This window comes from Thamnophis elegans, chromosome 4 (assembly GCF_009769535.1).
Source record: "Thamnophis elegans isolate rThaEle1 chromosome 4, rThaEle1.pri, whole genome shotgun sequence".
NCBI classification, from domain to species: Eukaryota; Metazoa; Chordata; class Lepidosauria; order Squamata; family Colubridae; genus Thamnophis; species Thamnophis elegans.
In genome coordinates, this window is record NC_045544.1 from 111002376 (window position 1) to 111028312 (window position 25937).

A 25937-nucleotide genomic window follows, 5' to 3' on the forward strand; every position below is an offset into this window, starting at 1 on the left:
TGTGCTTAACACTTTGCCCAAACACTGCCGATTTCCCTTTAAATTGCCACTGTAGGGGATTAAAAAGACTCTAGTTTTGAATGGCCTGATGCCTATCTGTAAGTGGGGACTGTAAATCTTGAACAGCCTGCGTAGTAGCTGGGAGACTTTTAAGGATTCTTAAAACACTGCCACTGTCCCTTCCAAGGGAAGAGGCCCTGTGTGAAACAGGTACATTAAGAAACAAGATTTCATGAGGAATGCAGGCCCAATGCCCTAAAGCCCAAAGAATTGGAACTAGTACGATAAAGTTAACATGGAAAATACAGATTAACTATCTAAGAGATTGTTTATTTCTCTTTATTACTGCTGCTTGCTCAGTTTGATATACTTTTATATTTGGTCTAATTTTCTTTCTTATTTTTTTGTCTGTTTGCACAAACAATTTACTGGGTGCAAGTCATGATCCGCAGGTATCAGTTTTAAATACCAGAAAGTTTGCCTTTGCAATGGCAATGTCATGTATGTTTCATACATATTCCTGGTGAGGATCTTGTTCTTCCCATTGAGTTGGCATTTCAGGACCGTTTATCATGAAATATCAGCTCAATGCCATTTTGTGTATGTCCTTAGGCTGATAGCTGGTGCTGTGAGCTTTTGTTTAGTAGTTTCTGGGGCTTCAGATAAAATCAGGCTCTTGTATTTTTTTCCCCAGGAGCTGAGTCTTAATCTCAACACCCTTCTGTTGTTCTACCAGCTAATTAACTTCTTTCGGAATTGTCTTGATCTTAGCCTTCAACCCCATTTTGGGGGGAGGGGAGGGAGAATAGTATGCACTGCTGTTCTTGATTTGTAGCCAAGTATTCCCAGGATTATATGGTAGTTATCATAGCCTATACCAGTTCATCTGTTATGGTAGTAGTAGGAATTGTTGTGAGGGCTCTCTCGGCATCTTCTAGAATGCTGACTGATGTCCTTCTTCTGTGCCTTAGTAATCTGTCTTGAGGGGTGATTGTAGCTAGCTTATCCATGATCTTATATCTCAAATCACCTGCTGTGTTCTGTAATAGAGGTGGCAGTGACATTACAGCTTCAGGTGTTGGGTGTATATCTAATTGTTCTTCTGGGTCTTCTTGAGACTAGGATGCAACGTGAAGTTGGTTGATCTCAAGCTGAAAGAGCAGCTTCCTCTTCACTAGGTTTTTAAACATTGGGTAATTTGCCTGCTCCTCAGTTAGTGTGAATGCAAGTCTTCTGTCTATCCATAGTTCCCTCATTTGTTTCATATTCCTCGGTTATTAGGTTTACAGTTGTAGTAGCATTCCATCACTTGGGTTCCCTTGTCTCATCCATGTATGTTTGTTCTAGTAACCACTTGTCACCAGATTGTCTTGGTTCCCTGATATCTGTTGTGGATCTTGGGTAACATCCAAGATCCACACCACATGTCAGAGAACCAAGGTAATCTTGGTTTCTTGGTTCATGTCACTCTCATCTCCAAAGTGGGCAGGTGAATTGTTAGATTCTTTATCAAAGGACCTCTACTGGTCAGGTAGGTATCAGCCAGGCCTTGCTTCATTAATTCATCAGTACAGGACAAATGAACTTCTCAACTCACTCTGAACTTTTCAACTTACCTCTGGCAGCTGTGAGATTGCCACTGTAGGCAGCCAAAAGCAGTGAGAACAGGTTTGATACGGTTCTGAAGAATATATATGTGACTGAATTACTACCCATACCTGTTCACATAACCAAGCTTATTCTAAAAGGGGGAGTATTGTCTTCTATCCTATCCATATTCCAGGTTAGTGAGCAACTTCCTATTTAAAAACAGATGGTGATAGTATAATTACTTGCCTTTTTCTCTTGGAAGAATTACCATATTTAACAAACCCAGGTAGACAGATTGGTAATCTCATGTAACAGTCTAGCCAACTGCTGGTACTGTTGGCAACAGGCAACTTTCCACCTTCTCTATGGAGCCACCCAAACATTTTCTGCTATAATTGGGTTTTCAAATCTGTGTATAGATTTGAAATGGTACTTGCTAGGGAAAACTGCTTGGACAGGCAATTTTTGAATGAGAACTAATTCAGGAGGAATAGTTAAGATACCTATCCCTATTGCACATTTCTTCATTATTTGCTTTTGAGCAGCTTTTTCTAAAATAGGGGGAAACAAATTAACTTCACACATAATTTATATGCGTATGTTCTTACAAATGTTGCAGATTCTTACTTGGAATTGGTTTCTAGTTAATCAGTCAGTCATATCTAGTTTGGATGACTCAAAGAGGAGAGCAGGAGATGCGAGAAATGGGTGTTCTAGTATGTATAAAGCAGCAGCAATTCAGGCTACGATCCCGGAAATGGCAGGCTAGACTTCAGCACCATGGACAGAGATCAGAATAATTGCAGGCTGAGCCAGGCAAGTGGCATAAAGCTAAAACTAAGGCAGAAAATGCAGCAACAGGTCATTCTATTGCAGCCAGGAGTTGCAAGTTGCTTTTCATCACAGTCACTGTTGATTTATGGACGCCACTGGTGCTTCTTTGTGACTATAGCAGTCAACATATGAGTTGCATAAACAGAAAGTGGGGAGATCCTTCCAGAGGCCAAAGTGTGGCTGGGACAAAGAAAGAAGCATAGTTTACACAATACTAACTATAAGTACCTTTACCACAATTGTTGATGGATGGTATTGGGGCAACATAAGGAATGCACATGGGACATGGTAGCTCTATGGGACATGGTGGCTCAGTGGCTAAGATGCTAAGCTTGTCGATCAGAAGGTCCGCAGTTCAGCATTCGAATCCCTAGTACCATGTAACAGAGTGAGCTCCTGTTACTTGTCCCAGCTTCTGCCAACCTAGCATGTAGGTTCAAAAGCATGTAAAAATGCAAGTAGAAAAATAGGGACCACTTTGATGGGAAGGTAACAGCATTCCATGCGCCTTTAGCATTTAGTCATGCTGGTCACATGACCATGGAGATGTCTTCGGACAGCGCTGGCTCTTCAGCTTTGAAACAGAGATAAGCACTGCCACCTAGAGTCAGGAACAACTAGCACATATTTGCGATGGGAACCTTTACCTTTAAAGAATGCAAGAAAGCAAAGCAGCCAGAGAAGCAAACTATGCCCATGGATTAGGTGGGGAATATATTTTTTTTGAGAGAGAAAGCCGAAATTCATTAGTGAATGAGACTGAGAAAGAAGGTGTCGTTGGGAAACCCCAAGTAGTTTGTGAAAGGAGAATCTTTCTCTTCTTTTCACTTATCTTTCCACTCTTCTCTCTATAGATGGACCTCTTGGGGTTTCGTTTAGGACCTTGATCCCTTTTAAACCCTGGATTGCATCCTCCATTTCTGGGTCTGCCCTGCCTTTCCACCTGGTCAGTCTCTCTCCTGGTACCTTTTGAGCTCCTTTCACTGCTGCAGTGAAACTCCTGATAAAAGCTTGCCCTCTTCACACTAGCATCTTCTAATTGATCTGACACATCTTCCTTTTTCTTTTTCTTTTTTTCTCCACTCCCCAACCTCCTTGAGCACTTTGGTGTGCCTTAGGCAGGGCTGGCATTTTGTGTTTGCAGGACACAAAGCACCTCATTTTAATAAACACTTTGGAAACACTACCATCCCAGTTCAAGGGTCACAACTGTTCCCATCCACCCCCAATAATCCAGGATGTTAGATTCATTCTAAGAGGAGGTCATCAGACTTGAATAATGAGCAGGAATAGTGAAACCTAGTATGGGTGGTAATAACTTAAAAAAGCCCTAGATTGGGCAGTTCCAGGGAAGTAATAAACACATTTATCTGTTATAGAGAAAAACTGGCAGGACTTTTGGAGTAGAAGGAATAGAAATCTGGTAGCATTCTATGAAAGTGATCCAAGAATGCAAATGCAGAATTGTAGGAATGTTTTAATAAACACTTGGGATTTGTATCTCACCCAAGCAGTTTTAAACTGGGGTGATAGTTTGCAACTGGCATAGTGTGTGTGTGTGTGTGTGTGTGTAGAGAGACAGGGTGGGGGGAGGAGGGGGGAGGAGTAGGAGTAGGAATAATAATCCAGGGGGTTGCTACTCTTGCTGCAGAAGAGCTGAGCCCTGAGAGGCTAGTATGATAAGGAGTCAGTGCAATTTTTGCCCACTAACGTCGTAGGCTGCGAGTCCGGCAAGACAAGGGCGGGCAGGCGGAGGTGTGACATAGCTCACAGGCGTGAAAGTCGCCCAGGCGCATCACCTCCAAGGGAAGCAATGGGGACATCTCAGGGAGGGGGCTCTGTGCTGAGACTAAGGATGGCGGATGGAGGCTAAAAAGCGGACGTGGGGCTATGTGCAGGTGGAATGGAGGTGGAAGCCAGGCAATAGAGGCTATGCTTGCAGGAAGCCTCCGGTTCGGTAGATTCCGAGCTGAACCAGCGCCTGTGTAAGCTGGAGAGGGTGCTCGGGAAGTGGGGCGGGGGTGAGCTGGGGATGCTGGACCTTGGCAGGGGGAGACCGGGCCGATCTGGTCCAAGCCAGCCAGCCAGCCAGGCGAGGGTGTCCCCCCTCCTCTCTCAATGCCAGCCGCGGTGGCGTGGGCGGACGTGCGGGGTGGTCTCCTTCTCCTTCCCCCTCAGTGCAGCGCTGGCTCTTTCCCGGCGCTGGCACTAGGGGTCCCCCAGCCCCATCCTTCCTGTGCGGCGGCGGCGGCAGCGGCGGCGGCTGCTGCTGCTTGCGGGTCTGGAAGGAGGAGGAGGGAATGGGGGCCCCGGTTGGTCTTTAGCGCCTCCCTCCTCTCCCGGAAGCGGAGGGGAAAGGAGGAGGAGGAGGAGGAGGCGGTGGGTGGTGGGGAGGGCATCCCGAGCCCTGCGGCCGGAGGGGCCCGGGTGGAGGGCGGGAGGAGGGCGGGCGGGAGGAGGGCAGGCAAGAAGGAAGGGAGGACGGACGGGAGGGCGGCGGGAAGCGGGCGGGCGGGAAGCGGGCTGCCGGGCCGGGCAGCAAGGGGGGAGCCTGGTGGTGGCGGTGGCGGCGGCGGCAGGCGGCGGAGGTGATGGCGGCCAAGTCGGACGGCAGCGGCTTCTCGCAGCTGCACAACCTGGACGACCTCCCGCACTATCATCCGCACCACGCCGCCGCAGCCGCGGCCGGCCCGGGCGGCTGCGGCGGCGCGGGGGACGAGGCCGGGGGCAGCAGCTCCATGCACATCTGCCATTGCTGCAACACGTCATCGTGCTATTGGGGCTGCCGGAGCGCCTGCCTGCGGAGCCTGCTGGGCCGGGCCGGGGGGTCGGCCTCGGGGGCCCGGGGAGGCGGCACGGACCCGCTGGACCCGGCCGACGGGCAGCCGTCCTCGCCCTCGGCGGCGGTCGTGGCGTTGGCGGTGGAGCGGCCGTGGCTGGACTGTCTGTGGATCGTGCTGGCGCTGCTGGTGCTGTTGGGCGATGTGGGCACCGACCTCTGGCTGGCCCTGGACCACTACGGCCGGCGGGACTACCTGTGGTGCGGCCTGACGCTGGCCTTCGTCCTCCTGCCTTCGGTCCTGGTGCAGATCCTCAGCTTCCGATGGTTCGTGCAAGACTACACCGGCGGAGGCCTGGGAGCCGTGCAGGGCCTCACCAGCCGCGGCCCTCCCATGATGGGCTCGGTCGGAGCGGGCCGTCGGGCTGGCCCGGGACATCACGCCGCCCCTCCCGGCGCACAGCGCCTCTGCAGGCTTTCCGTCTGGATCTGGCAGACTGTTATCCACCTGCTGCAGATGGGACAGGTCTGGAGGTAAGGCGGGAGGGGCAGGAAGGCAACGAGAGCGGGAAATGGGGCGGTGGGGGGGGGCTGCCTGCAAGGAACGAAAAGGGGTACGGAGTTCTACGGCCCTGTCGCGCCCCAGGCGGCGGAAGGGTGACCTCCAAGGCTGACTTGAGTACACTCAAGAAATGCATGGCTGCTAGAAAGGTGCAAGGCCCCGTCCCCAGTTTACAAGGAGGAATTGTAAGTGTGGCTATCAGGTGGAGGGAGATGCTCCCTTTTCTAGATTGGGGTGGGGGGGGTTGTTGGAAAGTCTGCCCTGGTTTTCCCTACAGAGATTTTGCGGAGGGAGGGGGAGAGGGATGGGAGGCAGGCCAATCTTTCCAGATGCCCTGTGCTGGAGGATTCCTAGGAGTGTGGTGATATCTCCAGAAAGATGCATATGCAGGAATGGCCAGGGAGGGGGAGAAGAATGCCTCCAGTCTCCCAAATCTCAGACAGAGCTAGGCAAGCTCATATTCTTATTCAAAAGCTTATGCCAAGTGACGTAAGGGAATGCTCAGTTGCGTGATGCACAGAGCCAGCCACTGAGGCCAAGACAGGATTTCTCTTAAAATCTGGTATGTTGGGGGAGCAGCATTGCATGTGTGTGCTTTCTGTACACAGGCTGAAGAAATAGAACAGTTTAGTGCAATCTGGAGCTCTTTGGATTTACTGAACTTCATCCCCATAATTCCCAGAGAACTTGCGTTTACTGGATGGTGTGTGTGTGTGTGTGTGTGTGTGTGTGTGTGTGTGTGTGTGTGTGTGTGTATTTCCCTCCCTCCCTCCCTTTCTGGGGGCGGCGGGGGGGGGTAGAATGTAAGCAAATAGTCTGGGGTAGGGAAGCCTCAAATGGAAAGGAACAACTTGTAGTCACCTCCAAGAATGCAGTTGTATTGTTCCTGTTTTGGTAAAGGAACCACAGACACATAATATGCACAAACAAGCCAACAGGGTGCTGCAGAAAAAAAGGGAGCTTTCTTGGCCATCCTGATCTTGTCCATCCTCTTAGGAAACTAATAAGATCACCTCTTAGAATGAGCCACTGCAGTTGGGATATTTCCCAACTGAAGAAGCAGTATTATGCTCTTGCACAATATTTTTGGTCCTAAAATATTTTTCATCCCTGTAGAAAACCTGAAGTCATCCCCTCAAAGAAAACCTGTGGGCAGAATGCCCTTACATTATAATGGAGGAGAGAAATTTCAATCTGGAATAACTGAGATGCTCAAGGCATGGCCAAAAAAAGAAATCACAACAGTGAGATATTTGGCCAAGGATTACATTTTAATCAGAAAAGATTCTCTGGTTATCATCTAAAATAGATTTATTTCATCTGGTACCTTCCAGATGTCCTGGACTCCCCTTCGAATTAGAGAAGCTTTCTCCAGCCTGGTATCTCCAGATGTTTCGGTTTCCCCCTACTACATTCTAAAATTACCTTGTTTGTTGGATTTGTTCTGCTAAAATGAATCTGGGGTAGAAAACATGAATGTTTTTCAGACTCTGGCATGACAAGATAACATAGAAAAAATGCATTAAGGGAATATAATCTTAAATTCTTTACAATTGAGAACTAAGAAGAACATCCTACATCTCTTCCTTAGATGATCAAGATAGTTATCCTATTACTACATCTCCTAGAACAATAATCTTTCATTCTGGATCATGTTTAACAGAAATGTGCATTTGGGACCAGATCTTACCTTTTTAAATTGTAGGCATGGATGTCCCAATGATGATGTAAACTGAGATAAGACTGAGACCTAGTGATGTAATATTCTGCAGATTGGTGTTCTCCAGATATGTTAGGAATGGAACTGCCATGATGCCCAGGAGTTGCAATCCCAACACATATGGCAGGCATTATAAAGGAGAAGTTAACACATTAGATTGAGCTGTTGACAATCAATTGTCCTAGAGTATGTTGGAGAAAAGCAAGTTCTGTCTTTCCTGCTCTACCAAGAAAGCACTAGAGATGAGAATGCAAAGTTCCTTCCTTGAGAATAAGTCACATTTAACACAATTTGATTTGCTGAATAAATGAGCACAGTAGTTAAGGATGCAAAGGATTTTTCACTGGAGAAGACAATTCTAGACCCCAGTACTGGAAGACAGGGATAGAAAGAGTGGGGGTAGAAGTGTATCTGCACGTCTAAAAATAAAAATGAAGAGCAATAAGTGGAGTGGTGGTAGGGACAATCTTCCTTAAAAGGATCCATAAAACCTGAGGTGGCTAGATTAATTTTCTAACCTAATATAAGACCGAGTTGAAAGTGAAAAGCAATTACTTCCATAACCATAAAATGGATAGTGATGTAGAGCCACTGATGAACTTCTTTCCCCAAAGCTGTATGGTTTAATGACAGAAAAATGTCTTTTCATCTGCTAGGCATATGGGACTGGCAAAAAGAACAGCTCAGGGTTGGGTCAAATACACAAGATTTATGCATCGTTTTCTGTATGCATGCATGCATGCATACATGCATGTACGTGTATCAGGTGATGGTGAGGTTGACAAATTGATGTATTGTGAATATGACATTAGACTCCCTCCTCCCACCCAGGCTTCCTGAAGGTAGAATATTGAAAAGAAGGTCGATCCCCGTGCCTGGCAGAGGGGGAGCTCTAGAATAACACTGGTTTCTCTTTTCAAGAGAGGAACTATGGGAAAAGATGCAGAAGGTGTCCTGGAGAGACCTTTGCTAAGAGAGGAAGCCTTTGCAGAAACAAGGCAGTGGGGGGAGCCTTTAGCTGCCTAAGAGCCTGCTTGATCTGCATGTACTGTATGTGCAGCCGTAAGCATGCACACATGTGCCTAGACCGATCCAGAATGTTTTTGCAAAAAGGGTTCACAGCAGGATACCAAAATGAACGAGTATTTTACTTAAGTTGTTGTGAAGCCATCAAAGTGCATAAGATGCCTTGGGGATGGCATCAATCCAAAAGAGTGGATTGGCTTATATAAGCTAATCAAACAGGATAAAATAAAGTTTGAGGAAGGAAAGGATTTAAAATCCCCTTTTGAAGATGGAAATGGGTGTATGTGTGTGTGTGTTTGTACAGTGTGCACGTGCCTTTGAACATGTATGAATAGGTATATTTATATATTTGTGAGATTAGCAACTGGAATAAACTGGATCTTTGCAATATGACGGGAGTGGGGGGAGAAGAAATTAAATGGAGTGTGAAGAGATACGTTCACTTAATTAAGACCCTTTTCAGTGAAATCATGTGGGTAAAACAGGCGAGGTGGGGTTAAATTGCATACAGGCTGGGCCAGTTTCGTTCCTCTGAAGTTGGAGAGGGAGCAAAGGCTTTGATGAAAGATGATGTTCAAATGAGTTGGAAGGGTTAAAGCAGTTCCTGAGGAATTTGCTTTGAACCAATTTAAAATGGAGGCAACCTATTTGAGTGGCTGCCGGGAGGGGGGGGGGGATATCGGCTTGATGCTGGTGGGGAAAAACAGTCAAGGAAAAATTGAGATACATAGGAAAGATGAGGGAGGGGGAGAATAAGAGGAGGAAAACACCCGCCTAAGCATGTGTGGGTAGCTTGTATGAAACTGCAACCTGGGAAATACGCCGGTGAAGTCATACACTGCAACAGAATAAATTTCTTGCTTTTTCAAAATGTCATTTGCACTGCTTTATGGCAGGCGGTCTCCTCTCCCCCCCGCCTCTCCCTTTCTCCCCCTCCCTCTCCCTCGTGCATGTTCTAGCATAGAACATGATGTATGCAAGCAGGGCAAGGTTGTAACAAGAGATTTCAGTTTTGCCTGTACCATGAATGATGGAAAAATCATTTCTCTCCCTCCTTCCGTTATGCATCGAAATATCAACCATATAAGCTGAGGCAGCTGTTGGAGGAAAATGCATGTGTGCCTGGCAATTTACCCATCTCTTTTGGCAGCTCTGTATTGAGATGGGAATTAGATGGGTATTTTCTAGGGGTAGGGTGGGGGGGGGGTTCTTATACTCTCTTTGTCACTAAATAAACATCTCCGGCATACTGGAAGATGCCAAATCATTGGGAAAAGTGGGAATGGAAAGAAGCAACTGATTGTACTTGAGAAATAGAACCGTACAGGTCTTATTCAGCCAAAGCAGATGAAAGGTAGGGTCTCACTTAACCCTTGCCCATTTCTGAAGCTCTAAATGTTCTTTCAAGCCAAGTGGGATCTACCAAAGAAAGGGCTTTGCCAAATCTTGCTCTCTGTAATGAGGATTTGTATTTAAAATTGAAATATGTCAAAGATTTCCTTAAGGATTAGGGCAGCAACATCTGTTTGGGGACCTCACACAGCTGTTGAAAGTCTATTGAACAAATACTTAATCACCAACAACCTTTTGTGAGAATCATTTAATACATTTTATAAATAAATAAATAAATAAATAAATAAATAAATAAATAAATAAATAAATAAATAAATAAATAAATAAATAAATGACACTGTTCCTCTTGCTGTTATGGCCGTCATTTGAATTATTCCTGAATGCTATGGTGGGACTAATCCAGCAAGACAGCATGCCAGAAGCTGAATTATTGCTTGTTGGACTGGTGAAATGTTTACATTTGGAAGGATTTATTGGGAGGGGGAAGTAACTTACTGTAAAATGGCCCATATCAAGTTGGCTTCCCTTCATAGGAATGAACATAGATGTGGATCTTATACTAAGATGTTTGTGAAATGTCCTCTGGTCTGTAAAATTCTTGAAAAGGAATCAATTAGAAGAAACAATAAAATAAAATAAAATATGTAATAGTGGTCCTACTAGGTGGCAATATCTACCTGACCTTGACTGATCTCAAAAGCTAAACAGAGTAAGACCTCATTAATTTTTGGGTGGAAAAACCATCAAATGATACCAGGCCTATAGGCTAGATGGAGAAGTTGAAAAATGTCTTGGAATAAAATAGTGGCAAACCATATTCTGTTGCCCAAAAAAATTAATTGGACACATCTATTTAGTTCCCAGGGTCAAGTTTGCTCAAAAGTGTCCTTACCTAAATGGTGCTGGAGACAAACTAATGGAAGCTTCCAATCTGACCTTAGTTTATTTATTGTTTCAGCAAATGCAAAAAAAATATAGCAGAATGATAGTGGAATTTTTCCCCATTATCTGACACTGATAAGTTAATTGCATGAGGCTAAGGAAAGACCTAGCTTTAAAAAAAAAGGGGGGGGGGTGTTGTACAACATGTCATCCAAGGCTAAAATTAGGTTGAATAATTTGTATTTTGATATATTATGGGAAATCCAGCTATTCTTTTATAATGCTATGCGAATCAGACCATCATATAAAGTCATAATAAAATTTATTTAGGTACAAAATGCATACACAGCAATTGTGAGCGCTAAATCCAACTGAATATTTCTCACTACAGTTGAAGCATTGTGGCTGCTTACTTTTGGCAAGTCATTTCATTTGGAGTGGAGTGGACAAATTTATGCAAATGAAAAGATCTTGGCTACATGTCAGACAGTGTCTGGAGAAATTTGAAAATAATTACATTTTATTTTGTGAAACTAACCCTGATTACATGAAGTGATTTTTCCATAATTTTGTCAACTACTTGATTTAGTTAAAGTTTCTTGGGCAACTATTAGATTGCAGCAAAGAATGGGGTGTTGTACATCTCAGATAATCCTAGCAAATAAGATTCAGGAATGAGCTCTGAATGATACTGTAACTCAGGTGTATCTGAGACATGAAACAACTTGACACTTCATCTATCAGTCTACTTAGTGGAAGAGTTCAGTTGACTTTAGATGAAGTATGGAAAGAGACAGCTGAGAGACAGGATGTCAACCTTGGCCCATGATGGTCCTGTTGAATTTGATGGGCTGTAGTTTCCCTTCTATCCCTATGGTTTTATCATTTTGCTTCAATCCCAAGGACATGTTTTGGTCACCAGCAACTGTTTCAAATAACCATATACAGGTTTTTGCAGTTTTGTGTCCTGCTTCTCTGTGGCAAACTTCCCTTAGTAAAGATGACTTTGTATATTTATACATTGACTGAAAAAATCTCTTACATACAAGTAGAAACTTTTCCCAGCTTTTCCATGAAATCCTAGGAACTGAATTTGGGATCATTTGCATAAATCTCAGCTTCGTTATTGGTGAGCTGTAGCCAATTTTAAATACAAGAAGTATATATCAAATTGAACCATCTCAGTGTTGTATAAAAATTGTAGTGCTTCCCAAGATTGATAATCTTCAAATACATTGGCCTATAACTTCCACCATTTCCAGGGAACATGAATGAATGGATATGATTCCAAACTTTGCAAGATACCATGTGAATGAAGATCAATCCAAATACAGTTGAAATAAATGTGTTTTGTAGCCTGAGATGGAATGCTAACTAAATCTGAGATCTTTTGCTTACAAACACATATTCAACTACAGAACACAGAACTATGACTACAATTCTTGATTCAACGTGCTTTTACTTTTCAAAAAAAGCTTTCTAGGTTTTTTTTGTAATGCTGGAAGGTTTTTTTTTTAAAAAATCCTATAGTAGAGTACTCTGAAGATGTGTTGCTTATCTTACTTGTGTAACTCATTCAAGTATGTTTAAAAATGGATAGAAGAAACCCATGCAAATACTTAAGGCATTTTATAAATGAGTGCTCCAAAGTCTAGACAAAGATGGAATCCATAAGGTCACAAGGGAAATTCTACTTATTTTTATTGGATTGCTAATTGGGACATTTGCTTCTTGCTTATTGACACTTACTTGTTGAGACCAAAAGTTATTTGGATATTCAGCACCACTGTGAAGGTTTCCCAGTTTGAGATAGAAGTAGGAGGAGGAAGTTATGGTAGAGTTAAGAGAGCACCATGGTCAATCACATGGAGTGAAATAAAGCAAGAGAATGTATGTATGAATGCACCTGTGCTGTTTTGGGTTTTGTGGATACATAGATAGTAAGGGGAGGAATTTTGTCAGCATACTTTCCAAAGGAATTAGGTTTGAAGAAGCAGAGCTACTGACTGCTGGATGAGTCAAGTCATTTTCTTTTCTGATGTAAGGAAAATATTTCTTCTCCTTCTGCATGAATTAATTCTGTGTACAAAAAGAGATCAAACCAACATTGTTTTTACTTCAACATGGGAAAACAATCGCCATTAAATGGTGATTCAAGACTGGTGATATGACAAGACTACTCAGTTATTTATTTATTTATTTATTTATTTATTTGACTTATATACCGCTTCATAGGGCTTTCAGCCTTCTCTAAGTGGTTTACAATTTTTTTTAGCAAATTGAGTCAGCAACTTGCCCCCACAGTCCGGGTCCTCATTTCACCCACCTTGGAAGGATGGAAGGCTGAGTCGACCTTGAGCCGGTGAGATTTGAACCGCTGAACTGCAGATCACAGTCAGCTAAAGTGGCCTGCAGTACTGCACCCTAACCACTGCGCCACCTCGGCTCTCCAGTTCTCCAGTGTTTTTCCCTGGGGTAGTGCTACATTCTGTCTTAGCTTTTGGAATAGGACAACTTGCCATAGCCAGCTAGCCATGGGACAACTCACTCTGGGACAATTCAACAAAAACAAAAGTTAAATGAATTTCAACAGAACTGTGGCCAGTAATAATAAAATAAAGAAAGTCAATCCAGAATACAAGCATTAACAATAATTTCAATGAAAATGTGGTCACCAATAATAAAGATAACTGAATGAAACGATTAATTCAGTATTGTTGTCCTGCAGTGAATTGTCTTGTGGCAAGTTGTTGTAGATCCCTTATTCAGGACCAATCTTGCTCAGCAGGAGAACATGGAAGTGGTATGGTCTAGCTAAATCAAAACGAAGTAGGTATGCTGAGGCCGAAGTAGAAAAGTTAAGGCAAACATAGGTGGCACAAAGTTTTTAAGAAGAGATTGGACAACCATTTGTCTGAAATGGTATAAGGTTTCCTGCCTGAGCAAGGGGTTGGACTAGAAGACCTCCAAGGTCTCTTCCAACTTTGTTATTCTATAGAGAAGGAGAGAATCAAGAGATATAGTGCATGGACAAAGATACAGCAGGTAGGGACATGCCAGAAATATAAATAAAAGAAATCTTCCTCTTTTCTGTATGCTTGGGAGTTTGAGAGTTTTGATTGATACTAATATTTGGTCTACTCGGGGATTCATAGTAACATATTTTAGGTGCTTCAGTATCAGTCCACTAAGAAACTATATTCAGTTGCTGGTAGCCAGGCATTGAAATTCAGCTGCATAGTTATGGTGGCATCTTGGGACTGCAGATGTCTATGGAGATTCTCAGTCATCCAGGTCATGGTTGTCCCAAAGGTGCTTTTTCAAGAGGCAACTGGACTTTCTGGTAGACTTTGGGACTGCAGCAAAGGGACTTGCAATCACATACAACTTTAGGAATTCGGATTGCCCACTTTGGATAAAAAGATGAGCATAGCAGTTTCTTACAAGCAGTAAGCAGTACAGGTAGTCCTCGACTTGCAACAGTTTGTTTAGAGACCGTTGAAAGTTACAATGGCACTGAAAAAAGTAACATGAGACCATTCTTCACAGTTAAAATCATTGCAGCATTCCCATGGTCATGTGATCAAAATTCAGATGCTTGGCAACTGACTCATATTTATGACCATTGCTGCCTCCCAGGGTCACGGGATCCTCTTTTGCAACCTTCTTACAAGTAAAGTGAACGGGGAGCCCAGATTCCCTTAACAACCATGTTACTAACTTAACAACTGCAGTGATTCACTTAACATTGCATTGGATCCATCAGTCTCAAAAGACTATGGTATCGGGCTCTGGAAAGAGGTAAAGCTCGAGTGTCCTCTCTAGAGCACAAGGCCTGGGTGAATTAATATGGGAGATAGAATGTTATCCAAGCAGCAGATCCTCCCTCTCCATGTCTAATGGAACAGAAATAGTCCAATGGAACAGCAGAGCCGATACGATTGGTTCCAGCTGCATAGCAGGAGTTACCAGAACGTGGTTGTACATAGTCACGAACTGCTTCCGGGACTCCGGCTCTGGATTTTGCCTCAAGGTTGACTCCTGAAGTCTTTCCCAGTAATGGATATAGCCACAAGGCAATGAAGGTTTGTAATCAGAGTTTTCCCTTCTCCTAGAAGATGATTCTGCCATTTTATCTGCCATTGGGGCGTAAAGCCCTCTTCCACCTTCAAAACCGTTGACTGTCTTCTCCTGTAATCCTGGAGGTGCTGCCTGCCGGGTGGTCACTTAACATCTGTGGCAAGAAAGGTCATATAATGGGGCAAAATTCACTTAATAATTGTCTCATTTAGCAACAGAGATTTTGGGTTCACTTGGGGTCGTAAGTTGAGGTCTACCTGTAATATTTTGGATTTTTTATGTGATTTTAGTTACCATTTTGCGTTTCTTTCCTCAAAAGTGAACATGTCACGTATTGGACAGTTAAGGATGAGACAAAAAGCTTCTTTGTTGAGTATAAATTTTGCTTAAGTTGTACCCACAAGTAGGCTAGTGGGTCATAATTTGCTTCTGGAAAAATGTAAAAAGTTTAGCTACAAACCAAGTTTATATAATGTAATCCTTGTTGGATGTGATTGCACTGTGGCCTATCTGGAGATAGATTTCTAGTTATTATTCTGGTGCACAATACTGGAAACAATTGTGCAAGTTCATGTTCAAAAACTGTAAACTTATATGCACACATTTTATGTGCTCAAATCCAGCTTCAAATTGAAATCAGGTTCATGTGTTGGTTCCCTTTTATTGTTTTACCAGTTATTTAAATGTAGGAGCAAATAATTTATCTATGCTTTAAATGTGGGCAAGCAGAAACTTGTACAGTTTTTCAGTTGCCTTTTCCCATAAATTGTTTCTTCCTTGTTGACAGATGTTCAGAAAGATTTATAAAGACTAGTGATATATTTTCATGCAGTGCAGTATTAACTTGTGGAACTCCCTATTGCAAGATGTTTATGGCCACAAGAATGAGCCTAAAGTAGAGCACTTATGAAGATTAAATGAATCTTCATGTTCTGATGCAGTATATATGCATCTCATCAGTGATGAGGAGATGCTGCACTTTCACTCTGATTCAGCAGAAGTTTTCTCATGTGAGATTAGATTGCAAATAATTAACAGGTTTATTTAGGCAGATGAGATTAAAATGTATGCATACATTATACAGTATTCCAGACTCTTTTTTTTTGCACTTCTGTCTTTTCAAGTTTGCTTTCTGATCCAAGAATGTTCATTGTACATGTAAATGTACACATGTAAATATAAAACAAAACTACTATGGAGATTTGTATTCAGCATGAGCTACCAGTACCTACAGATGAAGAGCAACTGGAAGCATACCTATGGCATAAAATATATTACTGTACAGATGTAATTTTGTTTAAGAAACATGGAATAAATTATGAACTAAGCAAAGGGAGAGGGGGGAGAGAGAGGGAGGAGAGGGAGGGAGGGAGGGAGGGGGGGAGAGAGAGAGAGAGAGAGAGAGAGAGAGAGAGAGAGAGAGAGGAGAGAGAGAGAGAGAGAGAGAGAGAGAAGAAATATTTTGTAAGAAACAAAGCTGAGCCCAATTACCTATGGAGATTCTCAGTCATCCAGGTCATAGTTGTCCCAAAGGGGCTTTTTCAAAAGGCAACTGGTCTTTCTTTGTTTTTCCCTGAAGACAGAGGGGGAGGGATACAACAGCAGTTCAAAGTTCCCAGAAGGTTCCATACCCATTTGCACTATCCAGGTGACTGTGAGGGCACAGATAAACTTCCAAGGGGCCTCAACGACTCTCAGGGAGAGTGCTAACCACCAGTTGACTGCAAGGACTATAATTCCTTCCATTTTCAATCATTCAGTCAGAACTGAGGAAACTTCTTGAGTGAGAAGTGAAATGTCTTCAAGGAGAAAAAAAGAAAATCCAGTTGCCTTTAAAAAAAGGCAACACTGAGCCCAATGTTTCCCTGACTTTAGAGATACTGTAATAATTCAGTCCTTTCAAGTGGGCCTGGGTGCAACCCAGAATCCAGAGTAGTTGAATCAGGATTAGTACAAGGTGGTTTCTGTTAGTAATCCTTGTCAATTGATGACTTGCAACAATTTTTGCTAGCTGAAGCCCTCATACTTCCCTTCAAGAAGAACATGGCAACCGACATGTGGTAGTAGTCTGGTTGATAGAAATTCAATTTCAGATTGTCTATTTGTCCATTTCTGGCAGGTGAAGGTTAAAAATTGTCCTATATGACTAAATCAAGGTGATGGTTGGTAGATATAATGAGATTGGGGGGAAGTGAATGAAGCAGTATGAGAAGTTTATAAAATGGATTTCAAGAGGGTGAATAAGGAAAAGTGATTCCTTCTTAAAATGCGACAGCATATTGTTAAAATGCTGCTGTGACAGAGCCAAATAAATATTTATTCCCACTTCAAATCATTAACAAATATTTTCCTAACTAAAATTTATGACAGAAGTATAAAATTTTCCTATGTAGTATTTAGCATTTTTATTCATTCTTGTGTAAATTTTAATAGTGTACCAATGGACCAAGTAAGATGCATAATTAAACTGTAGGGCTGCCAACAGTATGAATTGCTTTGGAAAATAATTAGGTTTCTTGGCCAGCTAGTTATACATGGATGGCTAGTAGCCATCATTGGCAAAAATGCAGCCTACATATTGAGAGGTTTTGGAGCTCTGATTGCCAGATGTTATTGATTAATGGGACACTTGTCACTACCTGCACTTTCTATGAACCATTTGCCTGAGTTTTGCCTGCCGGTCTTGGAGATGGAAGTCTGAGTTGAGTGGACTACTAATTGCGCATGGAGAAGTCTTTTTCAGTAGACGACTTTGGAGAAGCCATCCCAGAACCTACTTGAATGCTGTTTATGTGTAGAGACCATTGTCTTCGAAAGTCTCTCTGTGCCTGTTTTGAAGCCTTTTTTGAGCCTATGATTCTGCAGGTGTGTATATAGGAGGCCTTTCCACTGGGACTGTTGCCACAGCAAAATAGCTGTGTTGTGATTCAGCTCCTTGATGCTCTGAGCAACAGGTTCAGAAAAACGAACAGTTTGAATCTGTTCTTAACAACAATACCGCACTGCTTCTCTGTTGGTGATCATTTCAATCTTTGCATCAAATGGGAAATTTGACCAAATGGCTAAAAAGGTCTCCTCCCATCTGCATTATTTGATATTAAACCCTTGAGTCCGCCGTGGACTTACTAGCTATCTTAATTCATTTCACCATTGGCATGAAATTCAGACCAAATTTTTATCCAATGGCTTAAAAAAATCAATTTTCATTGTAGGGCCGTGGGGGGGGGAAGAATTTGAATAATAGACTATATCTTTCTCATACTTTCTAGAGATAATCAGTAGAAAAACTTCTATTATTATTGTTGTTGTTTTGATTTAGGCATTACCCAACTTCCAAATGGCATTAAAAATGCCAAATTTCCTAATAATTTTATTTACACTGAAACAAATACATTTAAGGGACTGTTACAGGGGGAAAGAGCAGAAATGTCCTTGAATGGACAAATGAGTAACATAATAGAGGAAATTACAAATTTAGCTGAGATAACCAACTATCACCTGATGATTAGGGGTTGACCTGTATTATAACAGGTGTTAAGCTCAAAAGCAAAAGTGTAGTTCAAAATGCTTGAGAACTATATTTCATTTGGAATTAACTTACCTGATTCACATTTCATAATTAAATTCTTTGAACTTTCCATAAATGCTTTAATTATTTACATCAGGATTACATAATTTAAAGTCTTAGGACTACAAGAGACCAACAATGCTCAGGTATCCTAAAACATCGGATATAAATCCTAAGGATGTAAATCCTAAGCACCTGTGCAAAATGCATTACTAATCTGTGATTTTTATATGACAGAAGGGAGACAAATTAAGAAACATAGTGAATAATCATATTAATTATATTTTTTCCTACATGCAAATATTTTTTTACAGTGAAAAACAATAAAAATAGAATATGTAATCAAAAATGAATTCCAGAGGAAAACAACCATAAGTTAAACAATCAAAATATTCCACAGGGGGTCTACCATCCATTCTGACCCAGGGACTGAGAACAGACCTAGATTTTAAAGATTAACTTAAAGAAGGGCAGGGTGGGGGACCAGGTGAATCTCTGGGTGTAATAGTGTCCTAGATAGTAATGCCAGGCAGTGTTGCATGTCATACCTTCCTCCAATTCTTCTCTTTTTTTCCTTCATAGAAATGGAACCCTAGGAGATAGAATGGACTGAAAGTAAGTGGCCCAGAATCAATCAAGTATCCTCCACACACAGCTGAATGCTACCTTGAATATAAGTCTCTTCAGTCTCAATGCAAAACTTTACTATGATACTCTTTAATTGAAATTTCATCTCTGTGTCAAACAAATCTAATATAGTTGTGCCATAATGTCCTATCTCATTCACTTTGGGGAATGTAGCACCACCATATAATTAGGGTATCAAGTGTGGCCTTCAGGCTGACAAATGGTGTACTTTTCTGACTTTTAATAAGTGGTCTGAGGGTTGCTTTAGCATCTGTTATCATTCTCCTTTAACAATTAAATAGTAACTTGTAAGAGTTGGAAATGCTTTTCCAGAAGCATCTCAAAATGCTCCAGGATGGTATATTGACTTGTGCCATCATAAAGGACTATGTCAGTAAAACGTGATTGCTAAAGTCAAGTTTTAATAGTTTCTCCCTTGCTACATTCCCATCTTTGCTTTAAGACTAGATTTACTAATCTGAGTGTGTGAATGTGTGAGACACCTATCATATGTGAATTCCTTACCAGGGATATCCAGGAGTGTGATCAGAATTTATGGCTTTAGGAGGAATAGCTTGTTCCCCTTGTTAACACTGTCTAGCATTCTTTGTTCAATGTAGATACATTTTTAGATTTTGCTGTGTTTAAGGTTCTTCCTTCATTACCTCACTTGTTAAACTTACATGGTTGATATATAGCTGGAATTGCCCTTTCCTTCCTCTATATATATCTGGGGTTTTATACCTCTATGCAGGGGTGGATTCCTGCCAGTTCTAACCTCTTCTATAGAAGATGTTCCACAAATCTACAGTGCCATTTAGAACTGTTCCAGCTCCCTCCCCCCCACCCATCCGCACATCAATATGAAGAGCGAGAGGAGGAAATCTGGGAGTTGAAGTCCACAAGTCTTAAAGCTGTCAAGTTTGAACATTCCTGGGTTTTTTTCTAAAGGGTTAGGGGTGCAAGGGTCTTGTAACTTGACAGCTTTAAGATTTGTGCACTTCAATGCCAGAGTTCCTGAGCCAACATGACTGGAGGAGGAATTCTGGGAGTTGAAGTCCACAAGTCTTAAAGCTGTCAATTTTGAACACTCCTGGGGATTTTTTTCTGAAGGGTTAGGGCTGCAAGGGTCTTGTAACTTGACAGCTTTAAGATTTGCACACTTCCATGCCAGAGTTCCTGAGCCAACATGACTGGAGGAGGAATTCTGGGAGTTGAAGTCCACAAGTCTTAAAGCTGTCAGGTTTGAACACCCCTGGGTTTTTTTCCCCCTAAAGGGTTAGGGGTGCAAGGGTCTTGTAACTTGACAGCTTTAAGACTTGCGTACTTCAAATGCCAGAGTTTCTGAGCCAACATTTTGGTTGCTAATCAAGAGCATTATTGAGTTTCACCACATTTTACATGTTGGCCATGCCCATCCAGTCATATGGCTGGTAAGCCACTCTCACCCGGTCACATGGCTGGCAAGCCACTCCCACAAAGCAAGCCACACCGACAGAAAAGGTTCTAAAAATTTTGAAACCCACCACTGCTCTGATGTAAAGAAGATAGTGCAAATATAAACTGTTATTTCTTTTAGGAAAAGAAGTTGAATCATTTCTTTATTTTATTTGTATTTACTTGAATTGCAGCATGCCTTTTCCCTTGGAATTCAAGCTTTTGTGCCACTTGCCTGCATTTTATCTTCACACCAAGACTCTGAAATAAGTTAAAATGACAGATGATAGCTGACTTTGATAGTTGAATGGGGATTTGAACATGGGTCTCCCCAGTTCTGTCCCGCAAGTAGGCTGGACACGTGTAGTTCTTATTGTCGTTCTGGACAATAAGTTAGTTCCTACAGGTGTCCTGCCTACTCTTGGAAGTAGGCAGGACACCTGTAGTCCTTATTGTAATCTGGATAACATGAATTAATCTCCGTGTGCATGTGAGATGTGTGATGTGGTTTACATTTTAAGGCACAGCTTAGAGATTGCATGAAGGTACTGTATCACTTAATAGTGTCTTCCAAATTCATATGGAGAGGGAATTTCCTTTGAAAAGTGAAAATCCATGTTGAAATTAATGTTTAATAGCTTTGAAACTGCATTTTCTGAAGGCTTGTTTGCTTGTCTGCCTGTTTTGTATTTGAGCCTTATTATGTGATAGGTGATCAATTGTATTTCGTTCTGATGAAGATAACAGCCAAAACTGCAGGGAATGTGGTTACATTTAACCCAAATTATAGCATGACAGATTGAAAGCGGCCCAGGGCAGAGGCTACATGTAATGTAAAAGCTATTTAATCATACAGTTGATATGAAGAACAAGAGTTTACAATCTTTTGCATAGAAAGCATGTGCTTTACTTAGTTTCAGCCTTTTCCTGTTAGCTAAATTGCCTGGCTGATATAACTGTGTACCTTTGGTCAGTCTAGACTCCTGGCAACTTCATAGACAAATGCATGCAGTTTCCTTGGCAGAACTTTTGCATGTGGTTTGTCATTGCCTTCTTCCTAAGGCTGAGTAACTGGCTCAAAGTCACCCAGCTGGCTTCCTGCCCAAAGCAGGACTAGAAGTCACTGTGTCTGGGCTTCTAGTCCAATACTGTTAACCCCTACTCAAACAGGCACTCATGCTCATTAATTCCTGTATCTGGGCAAACAGACTGTGGCTAAGGGGCAATTCTTTGTTTCATGGTTACATTTGCAAACAAACCCCAGAAATAAATCATATTAACATGATGATCTGGTTCATGCATTGTGCTAAACCAGGATTTGGTTCCTACCAATAGCGCGGCAACAGAAGGGCGCTTTAAAACGGTGCCGCGGCAGAAAGCCGATTTCAATTAAGGTAAGGGTTAGGGTTAGGGTTAGGGTTAGGGTTAGGTTTAGGGTTAGGTTTAGCGTTAGGTTTAGCGTTAGGTTTAGGGTTAGATTTAGGGTTAGGTTTAGGGTACTGAGTGCTTGGGAATGCGCGGATTTGCCCTCCGCGATTATGTCATCTCGTTAGGGTTGCGTTTTTCCTTAGCGCTTAGAATGGCGCGAATTAGTTCTTCGCGCTTATGTCTCCACGGATAAGGGCTTCGCGGATTTGTGGTGGAACCCATAATCCAACTCCTAGGCAAAGTTTTGGAGTTTATGGGCATACTGAGAATTTTAAGAACACTTGAGGACTTTCAGAAAATGGTTGCCAAGGGAGCAACTAATTTATAAAAAGGCTATACTCACTATCCATTTACCAGAAAGCAAACTGATGGGACTGGTATTACCTCTAGCCTTCCTGCCTTCCAGATAATCTTTCTTGCCACCCAGTTTACCTCTTTTTCCCTTTTGGTCAGATGTTATACTGCGTTGTATTGTTTTTTGAAGAAGTTTCTTTGGTGTTTCTTTGGGCCTGGAGCAGTAGTGAAATTCAAAAGTGTTTACTACTGGTTCTATGGGTGTGGCATGGTGGGCGTGGCAGGGGAAGGACACTGCAAAACCCCCAATCCCACCTCACCCCGGGGGCCAGCCAGAAGTGGTATTTGCCAGTTCTCCAAACTACTCAAAATTTTCGCTACTGGTTCTCCAGAAGCTGTCAGAACTTGCTGGCTGAGGTGGCGCAGTGGTTAGAGTGCAGTACTGCAGGCCACTTCAGCTGACTGCTATCTGCAGTTCGGCGGTTCAAATCTCACTGGCTCAAATCTCACTGGCTCAAGGTTGACTCAGCCTTCCATTTTCCGAGGTGGGTGAAATGAGGACCCAGACTGTGGGGGCGATATGCTGACTCTGTAAACCACTTAGAGAGGGCTGAAAGCCCTATGAAGCGGTATATAAGTCTAACTGCTATTGCTATTGCCATTGCCTGGAGGTGTTCTTGATCAAGACACTCCAAAGCCCTTGCAGCTGATACTATATCAGCTTCTACTCTAATTTCATTTCTAAAAATATTAACAGAATTTTAAAAATATCATCAGAATAGAACAGTGGGACACTGGTTCTCAGAAATACAATACAATCTACCCCCAGTTCAGACTTTTGTTCCTTCTAGCACCAGTCTTTCTGTTTTGTCCTTCTAGAGCAGCATTCTCAAACATGGCAACTTTAAGATCTATGGACTTCTATGGAACTGGCTGGGCAATTTGGGGAGCTCAGATCCACACATCTTAAAGTTGCCCAGATTGAGAAATATTGGTTTAGATCCTGAAGTTCAGTTTGCTTTAGATGCCAGGCCACTCCTTCCAACTCACATGTCCTGTCACTGGCTACTGCTGCTCTTCCCCCTTTTTAAAGGCCAGCTGTAGTAAAAGGAGATACAATAACATTTCTCACTGTTTCAGTTGTATTATTATTATTATTATTATTATTATTATTATTATTATTATTATTATTATTATTATTTTGGAAAAAGGTTTGGGTGAAAGAGAGAAAGAGACAGAGGATCAGATCCATTTTCAATAATGCGGAGCTGAGTACCAAATAAAAACATGCTTCAGATAAATGTAACCAAGTTGCTTATGGAATTATCTCTCCACAATTATCTCTCCCCATCCAACCTGATCTGACAGCAGGTATATGCTCTGGGTACTATTGGCTATGGAGTGTCATCTGGCAGGTCCCAAAAGAAGGGCCCAGAAAGAGCTCCAGCCTTTTGGAACATTATCCCTTTGAGGTTAGATTAGTATTGTACCTTGACAAGACTAAAGGTACTGAAAACTTGGTTTTGTGTCCAAGCCATGCTCAACAAAGCCCATCTCCTGGCTGGGTTGATAGTTGTTTTTTGTTGCTTGGCTGCTAGGTGTTTTATTTTTATTTTTTATGCTATATATTTTATCTATTTTATTGTAAGCTGTCTAATGTATGTAAGGCTATATAAATTAAATGAATAAATGAATGTATGAAAAAATGAATAAAAACATTAACCCACCATCCATTGCATATATAAATTCAACTCACCTATTCAAGCCTGAAGTATCAAAATTAGCAAGACTAGAATCTAGGAATGGGCAGAATTATTAATAGCATGTTTTCTCACATTTATTTATTCATCTGTTTGTTTATTTAGACGAAGACCTTTATTCCCAAGAAATTGGCTAATTAATGATTATTTGAAATCAGTGATAAATTTGCTGTAAGCCATCTGTTGATCAGTCAGTTAATGGGAAAAGTAAGAATGGATAAGAGTTACATATAATTGAATTTTGCTTGGGCTAGAATGAAACTGCCATTATCTGCTGGGGAAACCTACATTCAAGAGCTGTGAAGTGGTTAGTACACAGAATTGCAGGCTACTTCTGCTGATCACCAATGGCCAGCAGTTTGGCAGATCGAATCTCACCAGGCTCAAAGTTGACTCAGTAAAATGAGGATCCAGATGGTTGTGGGCAGTATGCTGACTTTGTAACTGCTTAGAGAGAGCTATAAAGCAGTATATAAGTCTAAGTGCTATTGCTATTCTCCATGAGAATCTCCACTTCCGTATATCAGAGGGCAGAGCATCTGCAGATCATGAATCTATTGCAACTCCTACTAAGGTGGCCACACCTTATCTGGGAATATAATTGGATCGCCATATCTATCTCTTGCTTCACCAAAGGAGAATTATAAAAATGCAAAACAGATACTTACCCCTGCATTAGGTGGACCTTCAGTCTGTTAAAACTACACTCAGTTGGGTAATCGTTGTCTAAAATAGTCGTGCTTTTCAGTAAGTAGATCATTCCAAAATCCTCAGGAATAGCCTCGCTGGCTGGTGAATTCTTGCAGCTAAAGTTTACATATCTGAGGGACACCTGGGGAAGACTACTGTGAAATCTCTGCTGCAAAAATCTGTTGAGAAAGTTTGAACCATTCTTCATGCGAAGGTTTTCTATTGTGGCCATCAACTCAGTTTTGTTTCTTAGTAGTCACATAAATAGAACGTATACATGATGATCTGTCTCCAACCTGGCTTTCCAGATCTTCCAATGGTATGCTCATTGCCACAATAAATGAGATCATCCATGTTGCTGCTGCTCATCTCCTATTTCTTCTTTTCACCCACCTTTCTAATCATTATGGATTTCTCAAGGGAGCTGGGTCTTTATGTATCCCAAATATGATCATTTGAGCCTGGTTATTTGTATCTCACATGAGACTCCGGATTGATTTGTTCTAGGACTCGTTTGTATTTTTTCCTCGGCTATCCAGAGCAATCTCACTCTTCTCAACATGAAAGCTCAAAAGCATCAATATTTTTTCTATCCTACCTTTTCAACGTTCACTTCCAATGTGTCACCCAGAAAATTCATTTCCTGCATTATTTTGATCTTTATAGGTTTATACTCAACACAACCTTTAACCGTATTTTCCAAGACGTTCATTGCTATCCTGCCCAGTGAAGGTCTACAATGCATTTCTTAACTGCTGCTTTCTATTATTGTTGATAGTTGACCCTAAAAGGCGGAAGATACTCACCACTTTGGCATTTTCATTATCAGTGCTAAGGCTGGGTGCTGTACTTGTCATTACTTTTCTTCTTTATATAAAATCCTGGTCCATTTTTTTCAATGTGTTAATTGACTTTGATCATTACAGGTTCTAGAGCATTTTCAGCTATCAAAGCAATGCCATCATCATAGTTCAAGTTTTTGATGTTTCTTCTTCATTGGCTTCAGCAGGCTTTCCTCCCTTACTATAGGAAATCATCAACTGGCAGAAGACTTGCATGTGTTCTATTATAGGTTTGAGAAGAGATCACCAACAGTAGCCAAACCTCCTACCCCTATCTCTAATCCTCTACCCCCCCACCTCTGGTAATCTTAGAAAAAGACATGCAAGGCCTGTTTCATAGACAAAAGATTGAAAAAGCACCAGGCCTAGAAGGAGTAACCCTTTCTTCCTTGAAAACCTATGCTGATCAACTGGCTCCTATCTTCACACACATCTTTAATAAATCACTGGAGGTATTCTGTGTCC

At 42.0% G+C, this 25937-nt stretch overlaps 1 protein-coding gene across 1 annotated transcript in view; it reads left to right on the forward strand.

Moving 5' to 3' along the window:
* Positions 1 to 5015: 5015 nt before the first annotated feature.
* The window catches only part of XKR6 (XK related 6), a 170096-nt gene continuing 149174 nt past the window's right edge, over positions 5016 to 25937 (forward strand). Inside the window, exon 1 of the mRNA XM_032216790.1 lies at positions 5016 to 5737. Coding sequence (XP_032072681.1) covers positions 5016 to 5737 — 722 coding nt within the window. The remainder of the gene's footprint in view (positions 5738 to 25937) is intronic.